The sequence below is a fragment of the Heloderma suspectum genome, chromosome 1, assembly GCF_057233095.1.
Source record: "Heloderma suspectum isolate Gila_16-S chromosome 1, 16-S_ref, whole genome shotgun sequence".
Lineage (NCBI taxonomy): Eukaryota > Metazoa > Chordata > Lepidosauria > Squamata > Helodermatidae > Heloderma > Heloderma suspectum.
In genome coordinates this window covers 342589015-342613685 of record NC_139458.1, presented here as the reverse complement: position 1 = coordinate 342613685, position 24671 = coordinate 342589015, and the positions used below count along the sequence as shown (strand labels likewise).

The 24671-nt window shown below is 41.7% G+C and overlaps 1 protein-coding gene across 1 annotated transcript in view; it reads right to left on the bottom strand.

The window, feature by feature from the left end:
* The window catches only part of VTA1 (vesicle trafficking 1), a 41944-nt gene that overhangs the window by 10759 nt on the left and 6514 nt on the right, over positions 1 to 24671 (bottom strand). Inside the window, exons 2-5 of the mRNA XM_084827714.1 lie at positions 17291 to 17385; positions 12527 to 12654; positions 12092 to 12167; positions 2267 to 2372 (exon numbers count right to left, since the gene is read on the bottom strand). Coding sequence (XP_084683840.1) covers positions 2267 to 2372; positions 12092 to 12167; positions 12527 to 12654; positions 17291 to 17385 — 405 coding nt within the window. The remainder of the gene's footprint in view (positions 1 to 2266; positions 2373 to 12091; positions 12168 to 12526; positions 12655 to 17290; positions 17386 to 24671) is intronic.

The following is a 24671-nucleotide window of genomic DNA, read 5'->3' as shown; positions in this document are numbered from 1 at the left end:
TTTTTGTAGAAAGGGAATGTTCAGATTTGGGGTGGGGGTAAGTGATTCATTTTCCTGTGACTACCTACTTGGGTTTTTTGGTAATTTGTATGAAAATGGCATATATTACAGAGATGTCCACTTGCTAAATACCAAAAGGATTGATCCAGGGGCTAGGGAATTATAAAGAAAGAAAAACAGTTGAACTCTTTATTTTTTGCTCAACTGGCACCAAGGTCACAGAAAGTGCAATAGGAGAGGGGTGGATAATGGATGTGGAAAATGCAGAAGCAGATGGACTTGAACATCCAGCATCTTCCAAGCATATACCCACTGCTACACCCTCTCAGGTCTCCAAATCTCTTTTAATGTCCCTGGTTGGGGGAGAGAGAACTAGTAAAGCGTACTGGATTAGTTCTGCAATATATTACTTCAATATCATCCCCCCGCCCCTGCAGCACTGAGATTGGATAGCCCTGGTAAAACCATTCACTGTAATTAAAAACTAGCTGCCAGTCACAAAACTAAACCCACTCCTCTCCCTCCCTACCCTGGTGTTTCCTTATAGGGAGAGCTTGGGGGGAAATGAATCAGTTTTGGGAGACACGCTCTGTGTGTGTCTGTTTTCCTCCAAATCCTGAATCTTTAAAAGTTTACAGGGGATCCCCACTTTTGTCCAAGTCAGCCCTTTCAGTTTGAGATCAAGAACACAACCTTATTTTCTAGCAGAGTTTGGCACCTGATTGTATGGATCAGTTTTGCTTGCAGCAGCGCAACCAGTAGTCTGGAAAGTTTGCCATCTGTCAGACTACACAGGCCTCCTCTGCTGACTATTAAATATAGCTGGAGCATGTTTGGAGAAGCTTCTGTATTTCCTATGGATGTATCCCATCTGCTCTTATGTGGAAGCACTGTATCCCACACAAGACCAGGAAGATATAAGACTACCCTTATACAACTGAGGACCAAACTGACATATCATGGGCCACAGGTAATGTACTTACTGACGTAAGCATTCCATGCAATCTTTAATATACTTACTGTTTGTGTGTCAGGTTAGCACACTAATGGGGCATCTATTCAAATCACCAATTGCTGGCATGCCAGCGCTCTATGCGAATGGGCTGACACACAGAATAAATGCATTTATATGTAATGAGGTACGCATGGATAGGGAAAGCACTTACGTCCGATGTCTATATATGCTCTGAGTGATTTTACAGCAAGGACAGAAGCAAACACCTATCAGTGCAAGTTGACTGATCACTACCCCTGCACCAGAGGTGGGAATAGGTCCTTATAGTGAAGAGGTGTGCCTTAGTACTTACAGAACAATAATGTTTAGTCATCCTAATGTGTGAAAAGTTCTGAACTCTTAATCACTTTTTGTTATGTTTACTTTAAAAATCATGCAGGGCCAGTTTTTCTTGCGTCAGATCTTGCGGAGATCACCACCCAAAAACACAAATATCCCACAGCAGTAATATACCCAAGTCTCATAAGTGCCAAGAGGAAATATACTCTGAAGCCACAGTTTCATCCACCTGATTCATCGCTGCAAGATCTACTACAAACACAGGGACTTAAGGGTAGGTAAGAACTTAGTGTGTGTGTAAACATGTGCACAGGTAGGGTCACATTTTAAAGCCAGCCAAAGATTTATACATGCTGACCCAAGGTTGTAGGTACAAAGGAGTCAAACTGTTGTGAATATTCAAAGAGTGAGAAGAGAATGCTAAAAGGGTTAGCTGTTTGATATATATTTCTTGCTGGTGCCTACTATTATTTCACCCTATGGAGTTTATTCTGAAAGAACAAGACAGACAGAATGGGGAGTGGAGGTGAGGGGTAGAAATAAGAAGCAGAACCCCTTGATGAAACTAGATTCAGACTGACAAGAAGATAGCACCACTGATACCCTTTTGAAGAAATGTCTGTCCGTGAAGTATTTAATTCAGTATGTTGGATCTAGAGTCTCCCTCCACTGCTTGCAGAATGAAGTGAGATCTAACAGAGGCTCCTACTAGAGGAAGGGAGAGGTGATTTTTGCTGATTCTCCCATCTCCTGCAGCTCCCACAGTACTACTTCCCACACTGTTCTGGAGGGTCGCCAAGCCTCTGGAGCAGCTTTTCAGGGGGCACAAGAGGAAGGGGAAACAGTAATCCCCTCCATCCTTCCTCCTGCAGGAGGTGTTCCATGAGTGGAGTTCTGATCATGGGAACTCTGGATGTAGCCCTCTGAATTTCACCTGTAAGCAATACTTGAAATACTAAAAGGGTTACCCACATTCCCCTTCCATGCCAATAGGTCCAGACTGTGGAGTCTCTCCAGTCTTTAGGCAATTATGAATATATGCTGCCTTCCATCTGGCATATTTTCTGTGTTGAACATTCTAGAAAATAAGTGAAAAATTTATAATTATTTAGTCTTTCTTAGCTTGGGAAAGTTTGCATCTGTGAAACAGGAATCACCACTACAACACTTTTTACTGATCTTCTAATTCATGTGTTCAGATTTGTTTTTAAAAAAATATTTATATCCCAACTTTCCATTAAAAAGCGATGAAGGCAACCTAATAAAATTCTACACAATTAAAAAACACATATCACAAAACATCAAAATGTGACCAAGTAAAAATACATAAATACAAAGCAGCAAATAGTTTGCAAAAATATTTACCTCCTTTCTCCCAGTGATTGTTTTCCTATTTAATTTGTATAGTACCCTAAGGCTTTATAACCATAGTGTACAATTGTACGCATTTGGAATGAACAGTATTTAATATACATGTGTACATATTCCCAGAAACTTTGCAAACAAGTGCTTTTAAAACAGATTTTTAAAAATCTGTCATATGTAAAGAGAGGACTATTGCCACCTTAAACACAAAAACATTCATATAAAAGTATGTTGCTTGATTTCTGATTTCAACAGAACTTACTTGAAATTAAGCGTTTAGGATTGGGATAACACATATTTAGAGAGAACGTTATATCTGAGGGTAAAGGTGATATATTACACACTCAGTTTCACTCTGGTTTGCATGTAACAACAACCCATGGGTTGATGTTGGAATCGTGGGCTGTTGTTGAATCGTGAGTTGCTGTTATGAGTGAACCCTGCATTATGGTTTAACTACTGGTTAACCACAAACAACCCAGGAAGAGAGCCCATGGTTTATTGTTGGACTGTGAACTCTGGGTTCTGCATGGTTAACAACCCATAAACCATAGTGCAAGGTTCACATGTAATGATAACTGACGATTCAACCCATACTCTGGATTACCACTGTGTGCAAACCAGGTAATGGTTTATTTAACCCATGGGTTACTGAAATCTGCGTAGTTATGATGTGTGAGCCATGCTAACAAACCATGGTTTGTTAACCACAAATAACTAAGAAAGAGAACCCATGGTTTGTTGTTGGGTTGCGAACATGGACCCAATTTGCGTGACATGGTGGGCTACCGTGATCGGAGGTCACATATTCAAAATGGTGGGCACATGTGCCAGGGCTAATTGTGGGTTAATTAATTAATTAACCCACAATAACCCACCAAGTTGTGTGAACTAGCCTTCTGGGTTGTTTAAACCATGGGTTGTCATTACGTGTGAACCAAGAACCATGGGTTGTTCATGGGATGTTTTGCCAGGCTACAGAGGTAGTGGGCATGTGTGCTACAAAACCCAGCCACTCTACACGCCAGTACTACAGCCACAAGATCATCTGGGATACAGGGAGGGAGTGGGCAGAGGAGGAGGAAAACCCAGGATCTGTGAAAATAATCTCTGGGTAGGGCAACTACTCATGAGTTAAATAAACCAGGAGTTAAATAAATCATGAGTTAGCATTATGTGTGAACCAGGTCACTGCTTTCAGTCGTCTCACTCTATGCAGTCACAAGTGTTCATTAGCAGAGGTTGAAACGAAGAGGAAATGTGTGATGCCCAAAGAAACAAGTGCATAATAGTCCGCACATGTTAAAAACACTATTTCAATTATATTTTGTTCATAGCACATTGTTAATGTGTTGGAGAATAATTTAAAAACAAAACTCCCACAAAATCTGAAATAAGAAACATACAAACTTTCATTTAAAATAGCATGCCAAGCAGCACTAAATAGCTTAGATGTTACTATGTTTAACTTTTTGGATTTGAACTCCTTCTATTGTAGCTCAGAGAAATGTTCTTAGTGTTGCATCACTTACTTAGATTCAGCCAAATGGCTCTCTATTCCATCGCTCCCAGTGGGATTTCATTGCAACTAACATGTCCTGGATTGTGCCCAAATTCTATTCCTCGTCTAAGTAAAAAGCAGCACCTGACATATTTATTAACACAGTTTACAGATAATAAAAAATCCAAATGTGACAAGTTGTAAAGCACTGATGTCCAATACATATTGTCTGTAAAACAAAATTTATTCCCAATTACTTACCAGGAAAGCACCACATTCAAAACAATTTTTTATAAAACCAGGAAGCTCAAACTACTGCTTGTGTTGCTTAATAATATCTATATGCTTCTAGAAGTTTCCAAAACCCTAATGTAGTATTCTAAAGAAAGTTTATTTTGCTAAAGAGAGCCATTAATTCCATAATCAAGGGTATTTTGCTGTTGAAGTCTACAGAAAGTGTTTAATAACTATTGTAGGAAAGGGTGACTAGAATGTGGGTATTAATGTATGGATATGAACATACTATCTTTCTTAATGTTCACTTATGAAATACCTTGGACATTAATTCGAGAGTTCTCAAGGTATAGAACATACTGAAGGGACTGATTCTGCTTGCAGAAGGTGCCTCCACCAGATTTTTTTATTTATTTCCCCCTTCTTTCTTAGCTCACTGCACCACAGCCTGCCCTACTCAAGAGGGACCCTAACCCTTCAGAGAGGCCTTTGGGGGTCAGGGGGAGGGAGGAAGTCACCTTCCACCAACTCCCTTCTGCTCATGCTTCTCTCTAAGTCTTCTTAAATAAAGATGTACTTGTGGAGATAGAACAATTCTCAAATGATGGCTGTAGACTTGCTTCTCATTTAGACTGAACATTTGGGAAGCTGCTAAATGTATTATCTTCATAAAGAGTCATAGAATGCAGCCCAGAGACTCACTTTCTTGCCATTTTTCTCCATCATACCCTTAGCAACTCATAATTCTTTTTGGCTAGCTAATTCAGGTTTCTTTTCCAGCACTTATTATTATTATTATTAATATTAATAATAATGTATTTCATTTCTATATCATCCTATAGCCGAAGTTCTCTGGGTGGTTTACAAAGATTAAAAACCATTAAAATTCATCACACAAAGTATAAAACTATTTACATAAAAATATGAACAGACAGCGCACACACAGACAACATATATCTAAAAACAATTTTAAACAATCAACCATAAGACAAATCTAGGACCTGATTAAAAACTTGTCATATGCTGCCCAATGCCTAAGAGAAGAGAAAGGTCTTAACCTGGTGCCAAAAAGATAACAACAGGCCTCATCAGGGAGATCGTCCTAGAATTGGGGGGCCACTAGCAAGAAGGCCCTCTCCCTTGTTGCTGCCTTCTGAGACTCCCTCAGAAGAGGCACCTGGAAGAGGGCCTTAGATGCTGAATGCATTGTATGGGTGGGTTCATGTTGGGAGAGACACTCTATCAGATATTGCAGTCCCAAGCTGTGTAAGTCTTTATAGGTTAAAATCAGTACCTTGAATCCAGCTTGGAAACATACATGCATCCAGGGCAAGTGGGCCAGAGTCAGTCTTATGTGTTCAGACCTTCTTGTCCCTGTTATCAATCTGGTTGCCATGTTTTACATGAGTTGCAGCTCTCAACCATCTCCAGAGGCAGCCCCATGTAGAGCACATTGCAGTAATCTAGCTTGGAGGTTACCAGAGCATAGACAACTAAAGCCAGGTTATCCCTGTCCTGATAGGGGCATAGCTGGTCCACCAACTGAAGCGAACAGAAGGCACTCCATTCCACTGAGGCCTCCTGAGCCTCAAGTGACAAAGACAGCTCCAGGAGAACTCCCAAGCTACGAACCTTCTCCTTCAGGGGGAGTGCAAACCCATCCAGATCAGCTTGAACACCCTCCATCCAGTCAGAAGAGCCACCCGCTAACAGCATCTCGGTTTTGTCTGGACTTTCAGTTTTTTGGCCCTCATCCAGTCCATTGTCGCAGCCAAGCACCAATCTAGCACATCCACAGCCTCACCTGATGAAGTTGAGAAGGAGAAATAGAGGTGCATGTCCTTAGCAGACTGATGACAATGCACTCCAAAACTCCAGATGACATCACTCAACCATTTTATGTAGATGCTGAATAGCATGGGGGACAAAACTGACCCCGGAAGAACCCCATACTGGAGAATCCACAGGGCCAAGCAACATTCCCCAAGCTCCACCTTCTTGAGCTGACTCTCCAAGCAGGAGTGAAACCACAGCAATGCAGTGCCTCCCACTCCCAACTCAGGCAGTTGTCCCAGAAGGAACCCATGGTTGATGGCATCAAAAGCTGCTGAACAATCAAGAAGAATCAACAAGGTCACACTCCCCCTGTCTCTCTCCTGACATAGGTCATCACACCGGGTGACCAAGTCTGTTTCTGGGCCAAAACCTGGCCTGAACCCTTACCAAAATGGATCCAGATAATCAGTCTCATCTAAGAGTGTCTGGAATTGGTTTGCAACCACCTGTTCAAGGACCTTGCCCAGGAATGGAACATTTGCCACTGGCCTAAAATTACTAAGATTTTCTGGGTCTAGGGAGAATTTCTTCAGGAGTGGTCTCACCACTGCCTCTTTCAGATGGCCCAGGACCACTCCCTCTTCCAAGGAGGCATTTATCACCTCCTGTTCCCTCCCTGCTGGTTCTTATAAGACAAGAGGGGCAAGGATCCAATATGTAAGTGGTTGCACGAACCTCTCCAAGCACCTTGTCAACGTCTTCAAGCTGTACCAACTGAAACTCATCCAAGAAAACAGGACAAGGTTGTACTCTGGATACCTCACCAGATTCACCTGCTATAACACTGGAGCCTAAATCCTAGTGGATGAAAGATTTTATTCTGGAAGTGCCTAGCAAATATATTACAGTGGGTCTACAATGTGCTTAGGGCCAGTTTGTAGTAGCCCTGATGACCCTGACAAGCTCTGCTGGATAGCAGATAGAGGATTCAATAGAGGCAGCAAGATAGTGTTTCTTTGCTGACCTCCCTGACCCTGAATATACCTTACCATAGGCACACAGCAGTGTGAGGTTGCATCCACTGGGAGTTCTTCTCCATCTGCACTCAAGCTGTCTCCTATTTTGTTTCATTGCTCTCAGCTCAAGGGCATACCACGGAGCAGTACGAGCTCTACTCTGAAGAGGGCACTCAGGAGCAATTGTGTCAACCACCAGGGTAATTTCTGCATTCCACAGATCAACAAGGGTTTCAACAGGACAGCCATCCATATCAATAGGAAACCTCCCCAGAGCCCTCTGGAAACCATTTGGATCCGTTAGCCTCTGGGGGCCCAACCATCTTAACAGGTTCCCCATCTCTGCAGAGGGGAAAAAATGCTTTAAACCTGAGCAGGCCATTATCTGACCATGACAAAGGGACTGATGCAAAGTCCCCCAGCTTCAGATCACCATCTCCATGTGCCATTGAAAAACCAAGTCTAGAGAATGCCCTGCTACATGCGTTGGGACGATGACATGTTAGGACAGTCCCTGGTTGTCATGTAGACCATGAAATCCTGAGCCACCCCAGACAAGGTCCCTTAGCATGAATGCTGACATCCCCCAGAACTAACATTCTGGGGGTCCTCAACAGCACACCCGAGATCACCTCCGATAGCTCAGATAGGGAGTCTGTTGAGCAGTGGGGTGGGCAGTACACTAACAGAATCCCTAAACTGTCCCCAATCTGACCCAACACAAGGTGCAAACCTTGCAATCAGATGGACTGGGAGCCTGAAGAGGAAGATGGAATTTCTATAGACCACAGTAACCTCACCTCCACCCCCCAAGTCTACCTTGATGCTGAATGAAGTAACCCAGTGGGCAGAGCTAAAAGAGGCTAACTCCTCCCTGCTCACCCACTCATGTCTCGTTATGCACACCAGACCAGCTGCCTCATCCATTATTAAATTATGGATAAGGGAGGCCTTATTTTGAACTAAGCTAGCATTTAAAAGCCGCATCCGGAGACTCAAGGGCAGTCTGATAGGGCAACCACCAAATCTGCAGATTGCAGGAGTTAACAGCACAGTTAACAGCACAGCCATTAACTGTGCTCCCCTAACCTGGGCTGTGCTCCCCTAACCTGGGCTGTGCTCCCCTAACCTGGCTAGCCCTCCTCCCAATGCTGTATCTCCCTTGACCCATAACCACACTAACTGGGACCCCCTCAAGTCCCCCCACTTGGCCCATATCCTCTCTCCCAGGCACATAACCATATTTTAAGAGAACAACCAGCCCCACAAATACAACCTGCAAACTTTGGGGCTGCAATATGCTGCTATTATCTAATAATACCCCTGGGACAAAGGACATTCGTGAAGCTTCTCTCTCTCCTTCCTTTGCTCTCACTGTTCTTTAGCAACTAACAGTACAGATGCTTCATAGTTTTCCATAATTTTACTGTTCAGAAGGTGTTTCTTTCCTAGATAACTTTTAACAGGAAACAGTCACAACAACAGGAATGGGATCCAGTTTTTACGGATGTTGGGTTATTTGTTCCTTGAAACATTTGTGCTTGCTGGGGAGGGAAGGTCAGAACTTTGAATCTCAATGGAAATAATTTCTCTGGCCTCAGAAAGGTGGTGGATGAAGAGACTAGTGCATCTATACATATTTTCTGAACAGGCAAAATAAAGCTATGAAGCATAAACTATAAATGATCTGAAAGAGGTGTGAAGAAGCAGTATTCTAACACGATTCCTTTCTCTAGCAGGAAGTTATTATAATGTAGTTATGCTAACCATTTCAATTTCTGACTGTGGTTTTTGTCAGGATATGTTAAGTATATTCACTGAAAATATGCTGTTCAATCTCAGAGTTGTAGTCTGGGGGTTGGACTCGACGGCCTTGTAGGCCCCTTCCAACCCTACTATACTATTCTATGATTCTAGTCCTTTTTCATAAATTAAACCAGGTTCATGTACCCTGCTTCTGGGATGTGAATTGCTTTTAACATGGGTTCCACTAATTTTACAGGCATTCCAGAAATCCCTTTGACTAGCTTTGAAATTTGCTTACATGAACTTTATGAATTTTATTTTTGCACAAGGCTTTCAACATTTCTGGCATTCTTTTCCATCCAGGCCTCTAATTTCATCCACTTTACACAATTCCTTCAATTTTATTTTCCAAAAGGAAGATGCCAGAAAATGGAACATCTTGTTTAGAATTTATCTGTTCCAGCATGTCCCAGACTAAACCTCCTGCATAACATGTGTAAGCGAGAGAAACTGATGGTGGAGTTGGCACAGATCTTTATTTTAAAGAAGGCTTTATGATGGTTTCCTTTCCCCCCTTTTATTCGACATACTTAACTCTAATCCTGTTCAGCCAAAATAAAGAGTCTTTGTTTAAATTTTTAAGCAATGCAGATTTTTTAAAAATCTATTTGCCCTGGTTATTTAAAAGCAGGGGCAGGTCACTTAATAAGGTCAAGTTGCACATAGGCCGTCAAGTTCTCCTTTGCAATCACTGGAATCTTCCAGCAAAAGCACCATGTGGCTCAAAAAAGCTGTTTTAAAAACAGTGCATGAAGCATGATCCAACACATTTGCCATTCTTAACATAACCAGTTTAAATCTGCCATGTTTTTCTTGGATCTTTGGGCCCTTTCAGCACCTCAACCTACCACTCTGCACAAGACAGCCAAGGCCTATCACTTAAGGTACCCAAGAAACCAAGGCTTATCATAACATATATATTAGCCTGGAGCCCCAACAAGTTGTTTTGAGTCTCAAATGGGATTTTCTGGAAAATAGTCCTGGTGGCAGCCAACAGTTATGAAATGGGACAATTTATGACATAAGCAACAGACTTACAAGCCTAACTTCTGTTTGTGTCTATGTCATGTTTTTTTTTTAATTTTTAAATATGCACATTACATATCTCCTAAGTGTATATTATAAGTAAAGCTTTACAGTTCTACTTTTTCTGAAGGCCAGAAGTAATGTTTTATTTTTAACTGGGGAAACAGAAGTAGCTGCCTGTACAAAAATAGTAACTCACTTTCCTTTCCCAATACCCCCATGACCACTATTCCTCAGTACAGACATAATGCAGGCTCCAGGATCACACACTGCCTCTGTTCTGTCCCACTCTTCTCACATACAAATTCCGCCAACATCACATTCCTGGTTTGTCATTACACGTGCTCACTACTGCTAGTCCTAGTTAGACTTGTCCCAGTGCAAGATCCTATGGCTTATTCCTGGTCCCTAAACCATGATTCCGCATTACATCTGCATCATCCCTTTGCAGGGGACTAATAAGGTTTATTTCTCTGGGGCTCAATGGCCCAAAGAAGCCTATTCTATTTCCACTACAATTCTTTGTTCCAACTTTTTTATTGAAAAGGAAATTTCAATAGCTTACAGCTATTAAATAGCTTAAAAATGAATAAATAAAAATTACAGGTAAGTAAATGCAAATAAAATTATCAACAATTCTACTTCACATCCAACTAGGATAACTGAATAAAAAGAACCAAAAAGGTCAACCTTAGGGCGCAATCCTATCCAATGCAGGGCAGCAGCAGTGCAGGGGGGATCTTCCCCTCCGTGCTTCAGCCGCTCTGCATTCGTGGCTAGACAGCCAATTTCAGTGGGAAGTTGGAGTGGGGGGGGATGTTGGACGATGCACGGGAAGCATCAGAAAGGCATGTCCGCCCTCCCCGACCTGCGGAATGGCCTGTTTTCGCTGCTCTGTGCTCCTCTTATGATCAAGGAGCAGATCTGTGCTGCCTATGAGGCAGCACAGGAGGGAGTGGAGGTTAGTTCCTAGGAACCAATCTATCCTATGGCCATCTAGCCACTGACTAGCGGCCATAGGATTGTGCCCTTAGTTGCTTAGTGATAATGATACTGTTGTTTTGCTTTTTCAATGCATAGTGAGAGGCATAAGATCATCCAAAGCTAAACTGAAACACCCATACACTCTTTAACATTTTTATAGATTACAACTCATTTCCAAACATGCAGAGCACATAACATGATGAACAAACAACCAAAACATTTAACTATCTTTGGGTGCAATCCTATGCATATCTAGACAGTTTGTCTGAACATGCATAGGACTGCACCCTTAATAAACAATACTATACTTTATAAGAGGAAGAGGATTTTCTTGGTGCTTCGGGTTAAAAATATAAGCCAATATGCAAGGTTTAGTGGATCATGGTTATGTTTTTCATAGAACTTTGGATTCTCATCAACCCACTTAATAGCATTTCCTTAATATGCATTGAAAAAGCAAAACAACTGTATAATTATGGTAACACTGAGCAACTAAAATGGTCATTTTGGTTCATTTCATTCAGTTCCTTAATGGTATAAACGTCATCTGATTTTAAGTACAAAAACAAACCAGTCTGAGAAGTGTGCATAATCCAGGATGACTTCTTTCCTCACTTCGGACCAATTGAATGGGCTGCTTTCATGGATATTGACTTCTGCTGCTAATCAGTGTTACTCAAAACTAACATATTTTTGTTTTGCCAAGACAAGGGGTCTTCAGGGCTTCTGTTTCTCAAACAGCAGCTCCTCAAGATGTATGTAAACTGTATGTAACTCTGAAAACCTTCAAAAGCACTTTGTAAACTGAGGGTCTGCTATTCAAAGTGAAAAATCCCACTGGCATGCCTGAACCTGACCTAAAGTAGCTCTCGATGCTGGCTTCCAAGGTGTTCTAACACTGAAAGTCTGCAATCCAGCTAAAATTGACTTGTGACCAAACCCAGTTGAAATGAATGGAACAAGTTAGTCACAGCTAACTGACGCACCACTGCTTTTAATATTTAGTCATGACTAGCATGATTAGGGATAAAAATAGGTTTCTCTGTGTCATGCGATTAATAATATATACTATTTAAATGGATATCTTACCTCATCTGTTAGTTCTCCAAACACAGTCAGGACATCTATTAGAAGACTTGCAGTATAAAAAGACTTTATCATATTTCTGGAAGGAAAAACATATTCTAATTTCTTAAAAGGTTTAAAAAACAAAAACACATGCACCATTTTCAAATAACTGGCTGTGAAAAAGGAGTTACTTTCTCCACACAAACTACAAGAAGACAATAGAAAGCCACCCCAGGAGACTTGCATCTCTGTACCGCACCCTTGCGGTTGAGTGTTCACCATACTAGCTTGCCAGAGTCACTGAAACAGTAACTTTGGCAAGCTACTATAGTGAACAGTCAACCACGTCTGCAACACTAAGTGCACGGTGGCAGGCTGCAAGGCTACCTTGCTTCAAACGTTATATTTATCTCAATTATGAGTTACAGTACATATTACATTTATTTTGCAACTTACTTGTGAAACTGCCCAGCTCGATCTTCATTATCTGCATAAAGAAACATTTTCAACGCATAATTCTCTACATGGGCACAGCCAACTATTTCTTGAGTAATAGCTTCGTTATCACCCAACTGCTTCTTCATCTGGAAAAAATCAGAGATTTATATGGGTATTTACTAGCCCACAGAAATTAAATTGCAATGACACAGTCTACATTCAAATGCATAGTTTAAAGCTCCCTAAAGAGCCACAAGCACCTCCCAGGCTCAATCCAGTTATTGCATGTTTCTTGACTGGTAAAAAAAAAAAGAATACTGCTGGCTTATACACTCCTTTCCTATCAGTACGTTTTAGCCAGTTATTTTGTTTACATGCATCCACCACTCCCCATGCTGTGTGAATGCAAGGTGTAAATACAGCAATGTAGGGAAAATCATAAGACACTTTGCTTTGCTGGGAGTTCTCACCAATTGCTGTTAAAGCGAACTAAGGGCCTCAAACTAGCCCTTTGCCTTCTCATTTGATCTGGCTCTGTTCCTGCCACTATCTAAACAGTTTTGTCCAGGGCAAGTTTACATATTACCCTTGGCATCCCTGGACAAATATGTCCACCAAAAACAGCTACTCTATCCCTGCTGTAACACTTAAGAGCTACTTATTATTTACAGTGTTTATATACTGCACCACATATAAGCAGATTCCTGAGAGCTGAATAATAAAAGATAAAATAATAAAGAAATAAAACACCATATTAAAACTTTTTTTTTAAAACAGAGTACCAATAAATCATGGCTGGTCAGTCAAGGAAGGCTTCTTGGAATAAAGCTATTTTCAGGGGGCACCGGAAACATAGTGTTGTCACCTGCCTGACCTCCAGAGGCAGGGGGTTCCATCGAAAGTGGGCCACCACCCTGATGTCTCTTCTCCAAGTGGACTCCAATCAGGCCATAGGTCCACATGGAACAACCAGGAACATGCCTTCCGATGACCTCAGTGACCAGGCAGGTTGATAGGGGAGAAGGTGCTCTCTTTATATAGTATATACTTTTATACACCAAAACCTTAAACCTGGCCCAGTAGCAAACAGGCAGCCAGTATGCTGAAAAGGGGCAGCTCTTGATAACAGCCAAGCTGCTGCATCCACCACTAGCTCCAGCTTCTGGAGAGCCCAACATAGAGTGCGCTAGAATAATCCAGTCTTGATGTTACTGGCACCTGTACCACTGTGGCCAAGCTATCACTGTCCAGGACAGGCCGTAGCTGATGAACAAGCTGAAGGTAGTAAAAGGCAACCCGAGCCACCAGACCACTTGGGCCTCCAGTGACACTGATGGATCTAGGAGTACCAACAGACTACAAACCTGAACTTTCAGAGGGAATGCAACCCCATCCAGAACAGGCAATAAGCCTATCTTGCAGACTCAGGAACCACTCGCCCACAGGGCTTCCGTCTTGCCAGGATTCAGTTTCAGCTTATTGGCCCACATCCAACCCATTACAGAGTCTAGGCACTGATCCAGGACTCGCACACCCTCGGTTATCACATGCGTCATTATTATCAAGTGTTACTGACAGAAACTATGTTGTAGGTGTAACATGCAATGACCCAAAATTTCTTCTGGGGGAGGTCCCCTGACACCACTAAGCCAACATGCATATATGTGTATTCTTTACTCTTACTAAAAAACATAATGGGTGCTATTGGGGAATACGTTTTGTCAGCAACTGAACATGCAGTGCAAAAGATAGAAAGTAGCACATGCGACACAGGTGGATATGCTTGAAAGGATGGGTACCATATCACGACAGAGTACTGTTCATCGCCATTTATACTCCTGTTTTGAACTGCCTAATGTTCTTAATTTTATTCACTCTATAACTATGAGGACTAGGAACTTTCCTTAAAAAAAATGAGGCAAAAATATTCAGGATTCTCAAGTAACCACAACATTTTGTGCTACACAGCCAGACTTGTGGCTGAATCACCACTGTTCAGATTTCTAACAGTTCTATGATGCTTTGCCTCCTTATCCCACCCTAAGTAAAACTTTGTATAAAGACTCAACACTATCTAATTCATAACCCGCTTCATTGCCAGTGAAGGTCAACAGAACTGTATAGTTTCCTCCTGTGAAGCAGCTTGTAGCATTTCATATAAATAAAGAGCTAATGAAATGAGAGTCCCTGGTTCAACCTAACTGCTCCAGTGACCTGAAGGTTTACTGGAATGCTTAGTCAAGTGGTGTATTGCAATTCAAAGACCTCTTTTCAAAGATGTTACAGAGTACAAGAAGCCTCAGGTTTCCTAATAAAATCAGCAAAGTAAATAACACTGTTACAGTTACAACAGGTGGATTTAGGGCATCTGAATAGACTTACTGTTGGCATTTAGGGAAACCTTCGTTATCCTTACAAAACAAAACTAAGGATATTAGACTACCCTTATATTTCCTATGCTGCCAAAAGACTGTAAAGAAAACATGGGAATGGTAGTCACTTTTCCAAGAAGGAATATGCTAATAAAACTTACGAGGCCAGACATCTGTAACACTGATGAAAATGGCAGCACACAGGGGCTCAGTTTAGTTAATATTCCTATCCTCCAAACTATGGATCAGAAATGTGTCTTGCATTCCATTTTCATCCTCCTCTCCCCCTTTTTTGCATAACAATTCTCTCCTCCATTTCTGATTTTCCTCTAACCGTGGTTCCTTGGGATGTCCAAAAAGGACAAAATATAGCTACAACAAACCTCCAAATAATGATTTGAATTGGATGTGCAATTGAACTAATCATAGTTTATCCTATTCAGATATCACAAGAAACCATGATTAGAAGAAACGCAGAAATGGAGAAAGGATATAGAGGGAGTGGACAAGCCTGCATCACAACCACACAGTTACTCTGGGAAGTTTCAGCACCAACCTGCCAAACAGTAGTTTGAAGGATAATCTGAGCTGAGACAGAATGTAGCATCAGCCCTGCTTTCTTTTTGTGCTGCATTTGTTAAATATCTTCTTGAGAAACAGTCATTGTTACCAATATCAACCTATAAACCTTACCTATAAACTACTCTTAAATTCATATATATAACATACAAAAGCCTAGTTCAGGCATAATCTCAGCCCAATAAATAATCATGTATCAGCCCAAGAATGAATCTCATTCCTGTGTGCTCCCTCCTCGTCTCTTCCCTTGTGTACCTGACTCGAAGATATCGAGGTTGACTACAGTTTTCCAAGATGTCCAAACCAGTAAACCAGTTCCTGGTTTATTGACAGAGATAATTATGGCTGAACCAGACCAAGCTATGTTTATTTAAGATTAGTCTACAGGGAAAGGACACATATGAACTGGCAAAATCGTTTGAAACTAAAAGGAAACTACATTGGTCTTACAACCTTTCTGTATTAATTCATTATATACCCCTTGTCACTGAAAGCTGTGTGCAGCAAATTCAATAGGAGTGCAGAAGGTGGCAAAGGATGCAGAAATATATAATCAAGTTTCTAGCCCTTATGGCTGTGAAAATATGTTTAAAATATATTAAAAGCATGTGAGGAATGCCTGCTGAAATCTCAGAAATCTGAGAGGTGGATTAGTAAGATTTTCAGTGCTGGGAGCAGGCCTTCAGTTTCCTTGCCCATGCCATTAAAAGCAAAATCAGATTTATGTGATAAATTATTAAAACAAATTTGCATGATGTATACAGGTTGCAGAACTAAGCTTTCCTTGGCACAGAACTTGGATTGCCTAGGTATAGATTTTGTCTAATAAACAGCTAAACAAATGAGTTGGTCATGGGTACACATTACATTTTTAGATGCACAGATAAAACAATTTATAGATACTGACTAAAAATGCAATATAAGAGGTGGCAGTTAAAGTAGAATTCAACAAGTCAGAAGCTTAGTTCAGGTACTTACCTAGGTAGTGATCTGATGACCATCAGGCTGGAGCTGTCACCCTTCTACCACATACCTAAAGTATCATGTGGTGCAGTCAATAGCCTAATTTATGTCATATTTTCCTCCTTTTTTGAGGGGGAGAATTCATATGAATCATGCCATTGTTCAAATAGGCCTCCCATGGAGGATCTGTGTTGCATGTTATTTTAGGTTCATGGGGGAGGACAGGGGTGCTTTCCTTTTTTTTCCCCACCCCATAAATTGGATTACTGCCCCAGAAAGCATCTGAATTGGGTCATTCAATAAGCTGGAGTCTGACTCAACAGCAGTTTATGCTAAGCTGCTGTAAATCACAGTGTTGTTCATATTGCTGAGTGAAAGAAGAAAACATTCCTCTTGGGCGTAACGTGGTGTGTTAGGTGATACAAAACGGTGGGCTGGATCCAGATAAACACAATACATGCAGTGGGGCTAGAGGAAACCTAATTACCCCAACCCTTGAGGAGCTGGGAAATGGGGAACCTGCTGTGGTGCGGGGTATATCAAGTTCAAATAAAACATGCTTCAAAAGGGATGCTTTGCATATTCTGCTGAATAGAAAATGGTAAAGGGAAAACTAAGAAAAATAATCAGCCGCTTCTACTAACAAATCACAAATGTGCGTACACACAACTCACACATGGCAATCCACACTCAATTTTTACTCTTTATCTACCTGAAGGCGCATCACATCAGGGAAAAACATAATGTGGAAAGTGTCCCTTTATAGAAAGAAATGACAAGGTGCATTCCTTACTTTGTCAGGGACAGATACACACCAATTTCCTTCATATTTTTAAACAATTAACATTATAGCCACAGATATACTTACAGCTTCAAGCTGATCCATGAGCTTGCATAAAAATTTGCGACACTCTGGGTTTTTACTATCGATCTTCATACCTGTCTGCATAGCATACAAACGGCCTGTAAAAGACAAAGCCCCATAAAGGTCACTGATGAACACAGAATATCCCTTATGCCTCACTGCAATTTCTTAAAAGTAGAGATTCAAACTTAATACCAAGCTAGCATTGAAGTTCTAATAACAAACAAGATGGGCCTAGATTTAATGGGCTGGGCAACTACTTCCGTACGCCCAAGGTGTTTTGAGCCTGTGTATCTCCTCCTCCCTTCTCCTGTCATGCCACCCGGCAAGCTTCTGAAATTGGGCAGACCTTCCAAAGCAGTATGTAACGCGGTGTGGTAGTCTGATCAAAGGAACAAATAAAAAATCATAGTGGAAATGCCCCAGCCTTAGGATGCACCTAACAAAGCTCTTGAGTCTCAGCCATGTTCCACAGTAGCTCTATTCCTAGAACGTTACCTGAGAATCATTTTGAAAAAATCCTGGGGAGGACAAGGGGGGGGGGGAGGTGAGCAAAGCAGCCAGTAAACAGAGGGCAAATGGGCGGTGGGGAGGCCATGCAGCACTGTGTGGTGCACAGAGATGACTGGCTTTCCCAGTGAACATCTCTCCCCATTTATGCTTGATTCAGAGCTCTCTAAACTCAGCACAACTGGATGATGGGGATATGTTTTGGCAGCTCCATTCAGCATAGGTTACTACCACGAAGGCCTACTGTAAGTGATAGTCTTACGATCACCTGCCTTTACTTCAGCTGCTGCTGAAGAAACACTTCAAGATGACTGTAAGTGACTGGAGTAGCAGCTTTGGGTGGCACTATGCTGAACAAGAAATGAAATAGGCTCAGGGATGTGATACTTGCTAAGTATGTGAATATACTTACTCCTCAGAATACAAAAGCTGAAACCGTAGGTATTTCAGCTTTAAGGTTCTTCAGACTTAGCGAAATCCACTTTACATTTATGTAGTCTATTTCACATACCACCCCTTCATGGATCACTGCCTTGTTGTGGCGAAGGGGCTTGCGTAACTCAGTGAAGCCATAAGCTATGCCATGCAGGGCCACCCAAGACGGACAGGTCATGGTGGAGAGTTCTGACAAAATGTGGTCCACTGGAGAAGGAAATGGCAACCCACTCCAGTATTCTTGCCAAGAAAACCCCATGGAACGTATCACAAGGCTAAAAGAGATGACGCTGGAAGATGAGCCCCTCAGGTTGGAAGGTGTCCAATATACTACTGGGGAAGAGCAGAGGGAATTTCCAAGTAGCGCCAGAAAGAGTGAAGCAGCTGGGCAAAAGCCGAAAGGACACTCAGCTGTGGATGTGTCTGGTGGTGAAAAGAAAATCCGATGCTGTAAAGAACAATATTGTTTAGGAACCTGGAATGTCAGATCAATGAATCAAGGTAAGCTGGAGGTGGTCAAACATGAGATGGCAAGATTGAATATCGACATCTTGGGAATCAGTGAACTAAAATGGACAAGCATGGGCGAATTTAAGTCAGGTGACCATTATATCTACTACTGTGGGCAAGAATCCCTTAGAAGAAATGGAGTAGCATTCATAGTCAACAAAAGGGTGGGAAAAGCAGTACTGGGGTACAATCTTAAAAACGATAGAATGATCTCAGTACGAATCCAAGGCAAACCATTCAACACCACAGTAATTCAAGTCTATGCCCCAACCACTGAGGCCGAAGAAGCTGAGGTTGATCGGTTCTATGAAGACCTACAACACCTTCTAGAACTAACACCAAAAAAAGATGCCCTCTTCATCAGAGGGGATTGGAATGCTAAAGTAGGAAGTTAAGAAATCACCAGGAGAACAGGCAAGCATGGCCTTGGTGTACAAAATGAAGCAGGACAAAGGCTAATAGAGTTTTGCCAAGAGAACACGCTGATCATAGCAAACACTCTTTTCCAACAGCACAAGAGGCGACTCTACACATGGACATCACCAGATGGTCAATAACGAAACCAGATTGATTATGTACTTTGCAGCCAAAGATGGAGAAGCTCTATACAGTCAGTAAAAACAAGACCTGGAGCTGACTGTGGCTCAGATCATGAGCTTCTTGTTGCAAAATTTCGGCTTAAATTGAAGAACGTAGGGAAAACCACTAAACCATTCAGGTATGACCTTAATCATCTCCCTTATGAATATACAGTGGAGGTGACGAATAGATTTAAGGGATTAGACCTGCTAGACAGAGTGCCTGAGGAACTATGGACGGAGGTCCGTAACATTGTTCAGGAGGCAGCAACTCAATCCATCCCAAAGAAAAAGAAATGCAAGAAAGCAAAGCGGCTGTCTGAGGAGGCTTTACAAGTAGCTGACGAAAGAAGGGAAGTGAAAAGCAAGGGAGAAAGGGGAAACTATATCCACCTGAATGCAGAGTTCCAGAGAATAGCAAGGAGAGACGAGAAGGCCTTCTTAAATGAACAGTGCAAAGAAATTGAGGAAAACAACAGAATGGGGAAGACTAGAGATCTTTTCAAGAAAATCGGAGATCTCAAGGGAACGTTTTGTGCAAAGACGGGCATGATAAAGGACAAAGAAGGCAGGGACCTAACAGAAGCAGATGAGATTAAGAAGAGGTGGAAAGAATACACAGAAGAACTATACAGGAAAGATGAGAATGCCCCTGTTAGCCATGATAGTGCGGTCACTGAACTTGAGCCAGACATCCTAGAGAGTGAAGTCAAGTGGGCCTTAGGAAGCATTAGTAACAACAAAGCTAGTGGAGATGACAGTATTCCAGCTGAGCTATTTAAAATCCTAAAAGATGATGCTGTTAAAATGCTGCACTCAATATGCCAACAAAGTTGGAACACTCAACAGTGGCCACAAGACTGGAAAAGGTCAGTTTACATTCCAATTCCAAAGAAGGGCAACGCCAAAGAGTGTTCAAACTACCGTACAATTGCACTCATTTCACATGCCAGCAAGGTGATGCTCAAAATGCTACAAGCTAGGCTTCAGCAGTATGTGAACCCAGAACTACCAGAAGTACAAGCTGGGTTTCGAAGAGGCAGAGGAACTAGAGATCAAATCGCCAACATTCGCTGGATCATGGAGAAAGCAAGACAATTCCAGAAAAACGTCTATTTCTGCTTCATTGACTATGCTAAAGCCTTTGATTGTGTGGATCACAACAAACTGTGGCAAATTCTGAAAGAGATGGGAGTACCAGACCACCTTACCTGTCTCCTGAGAAACCTGTACGAGGGTCAAGAAGCAACAGTAAGAACCCGACATGGAACAACCGACTGGTTCAAAATTGGGAAAGGAGCACGACAAGGCTGCATATTGTCGCCCTGCTTATTTAACTTATATGCAGAGTACATCATGAGAAACGCCGGGTTGGATGAATCACAGCTCGGAATTAAGATTGCTGGAGAATTATCAACAACCTCAACAACCTCAGATACGCAGATGATACCACCCTAATGGCAGAAAGCGAAGAGGATCTAAAGAGCCTCTTGTTGAGGGTGAAAGTGGAGAGCGCAAAAGCTGGTTTGAAACTCAACATTAAAACAACTAAGGTCATGGCACCTGGCCCCATAACTTCCTGGCATCTAGAAGGGGAAGACATGGAAGCAGTGACAAATTTTATTTTCTTGGGCTCCAAGATGACGGTGACTGTTGCCATGAAATTAAAAGACGCTTCCTCCTTGGGAGGAAAGCTATGGCAAACCTAGACAGCACAATAAGAAGCAGAGACATCACCTTGCCGACAAAGGTCCGTCTAATCAAAGCTATGGTTTTCCCAGTAGTAATGTATGGCTGTGAGAGCTGGACTATAAGGAAGGCTGAGTGCCGAAGAATGGATGCTTTCGAACTGTGGTGCTGGAGAAGACTCTTACGAGTCCCCTGGACTGCAAGGAGGTCAAATCAGTCAATCCTAAAGGAAATCCACCCTGACTGCTCATTGGAAGGACAGATACTGAAGCTGAAGCTCAAATATTTTGGCCACCTAATGCGAAAAGTCACTGGAAAAGACCCTGATGCTGGGAAAGACTGAAGGCAAAAGGAGAAGGGGCCGGCAGAGGATGAGATGGCTAGATAGCATCACCGATGCAATGAATATGAACTTGAGCACGCTCCGGGAGACAGCGGAGGACAGGAAGGCCTGGCATGCTATGGTCCATGGGGTCACAAAGAGTCGGACATGACTTAACGACTGAACAACAACAATTTCACATACCAACATCAGGAAAAACTATTTCAAGCAAATGTTTCATACTGGTATGCTTTTCTCAAAAATATGTTTTGGCAACATGAAGAACAAGCTCTGAAGTTCAGCCACATTGCTTAGCAGCAGAAAGAGAACTCCTCTCAACTCCCACGTATACTGAACATGTTTAAAAATTAGGCTGAATGTAATATAGTACTAATGTAACTGACAAAACTGTTGAGACTTGTAAGCATTAAGCAGTGTCTGGTATAAAATGAAAATGTAAAAAAACTTGAAGAAAAATCAGCCCTTGCTACTTATTTATGCCATTTGTTAGCTCTTCAGCCATAGCTCTCAGAGCAGTTTACAGCACAAAATTCATCGTAAAATAATAATTTAAACAAATCAGAGGGCAGTTAAGCACTCCAGCATGACAATAAACCTGGGTAAATAAAGATTTTCACCTGATGGTGACATAAAAGCTTCCTCAGTAAGGGCATTCCAAAGGCACACCACAACTAAAAAGGCCTGCCTTACTTCAGACAGAGGTCAGGTGGAATTAGAGCAGAGCCTTTGAGGCCAGTCAAAGTCTGGGCAGGTTCATTAGAAAGCAGATGGGCTACCTTTAAATACCTTGTTCCCAGGTTGTTAAATACTCCGAACAATTACTTTTTAAAAGGAAAATGCTACAAAATGCTTATTTTGGGTGTCAGAAAATCTAAGATGTGCTTTCATGTAAAAAAAAAGTATTGCATAATATAACATAACGTAAATTGAGAAGGAGCAGATGCCTCTTGCTTGGCACATCCAATGTTCACAATGTACTTCTTATGCTGCAGCTAGGCAGCATGAACCATGCTGGGCCCTAATAGTGTTCTTGGCTTCATTTAATGTGTTACAATAAAAGTTACACTCAGTTAACCTAGTCATTCAACTGAGCTTCATTTGCTTGTGTTCTAATATTGTGAGAGCCTGACAAACACGCGCTCATAACAAAAAAAGTTTGTACCAAAAAGCAATATGCATATCTATATATTTGTTGATTAAACACAAAAGGGGCAAGATTAAACATCTTAACTAGTATGTCTGCATCAGTGATTAGCCTGTAAGCACTAGCATGTTAAAACAAATTGTTATACAATAAGCACTGTAAAACTATTCTACTTGGGAACATAGGAATGTGCCTCATACTGAATCAATTTGTCCACCTGGCTTCGTATTCTCTATACTGACTGGCAGGTGCTCTTCACGTTTTTAGGCAAGTTTCTTTCCTAATCCTACCGGGAGATGCCAGGGATTGAACGTGGAATCTTCTGCATGCAAATGTATGTTTTATCACTGAGCTATGGTTCCTACTTGCTCATGCCAAGCTATTTTAATGAACCCGTGAATGTTTTGTGTATCTCATATGTTACCCCAGATCCACTTTGACAGTGATTTAGATTCCAAATGTACCTTCCAATGAAATCCATTTCTGGAGTATCTTTGAACAAGTAGTGTGACAGTTGTGATCCTACTATACAAGTCTGGTTTGATGTCATAAGATTGATTTTTAAGAATGTAATGAACGATCCAACTCTCTACTCCTTTGAGCTGCCTTACCAGTGTGTTGATACTGCCTACGTGTGGAAAGCAGTTCCAATTGCTACTAAACATTTTACACATAACGCTGAATGCTCAAACCAAATTCAAGAAAAATGTTTTCAAAAGTCTTAATAGATTTCACTGGTAAGTTCTTAGACAGTTTAGCTCCCTAGCAGGCACAAGCTCTTTTACAATATCAATATAAGTGGAGAATAAAAAAGAACGTGCATAAAAGTTACTGGTAACTGAAGGCCTAAACTGGGTTTAATCCATATTCACAAGGCCAGAATCTCATCTACAGGTTTTCCTGGAACAATTTACAACTCCTCCAGAGAAGAGGGGAGGGTGGAATAGACATTTTTACAATTAAATCTTTCCTATAACATTAATCTTACTGAGGCCTTCAAGTTTCCCGCCCCATGCTAACATTTAGGGTGAACTGCATGTTACAAAGAATACGAGGCTCCTGCCAAAAATGAAAACCCTATGTAGAGCTCCCTCTGGCCATCCCTCTCCATAACATCTAGTACAAGTCATCTACTGTCTTCACATTGTCAGATGAATGTTATCCCATATGCACTCTACATCACTGATAGAAACTGGCAGGAGTTTGGAAACAAGCACTGTAATGATGTGACACAAAGTATGTTGCCCAACCAAGCCAGGACCTAAAGCATCACTTGAGGTTACCCATAAAAAATAAAATAAAATCAGGTAACCCTCTGAGGTGTGTAGGATTATGACCAGAAAAGAAAAATCAACACCCATCACCACATATGCACAGAAGTGCTTTGTGGGTGCATTGGGTTTATCTGGGTGCTGCTTTAGTTTCCTTTATCTACTAGCTAAGGTCTAAATTGCTAATTGATCTCCCTGACAACTGAGCCAAGGGTAAGTTCCCCATCACTCATTCTGGCTGACCTGCATATCTCAATATATAGTGAAAGAGGGTACTTCCATAAAAGGCTTTTATTCTGCAAGCATCCTGCTTCAAACACAGAATTCTACAGTGGGACCAGATGACGTTGTCTTTCATTTGTAGTCCTCCCACATTTTCCTATTGCTTCTCCTATCCTTGTTTTACCAGAGAAAATCTGTTCAGACAGAATAGGTGCGAAATGCTTTGGATTTGTGCTGCTAGGAGGTCTACCTCTCTTTTCATCAAATCGTGGCTGTTCTGAATCAGTGTTTGAGCATGGTAATGGACGGGATGAAGGCCAATAAACTTAGACTCAATCCAGACAAGACAGAGGTATTGCTAGTGGGTGGTTCGTCTGCTCAGCTACGTTATATTCAACCTGTTCTGGTTGCACTCCTTTAGTCTGGGGGTGTTCTTAGACCCAGAACTGTCACTTGAGGCCCAGGTGGACTTGGTGGTGCAGAGCACCTTTTATCAGCTTAGGCTGATATACCAATTACACCCTTATCTGGACAGAGATAGCCTAGCTAGTTATCTATGCTCTGATAACCTAAACCTCCACCCCCACCCCCCCACTAAGGCTGTAGCAATGCATTATACATGGGGCTGCCTTTGAAAATGGTCCGGAAACTTCAGCTGTTGCAAAAAAGGGCAGATTGATAA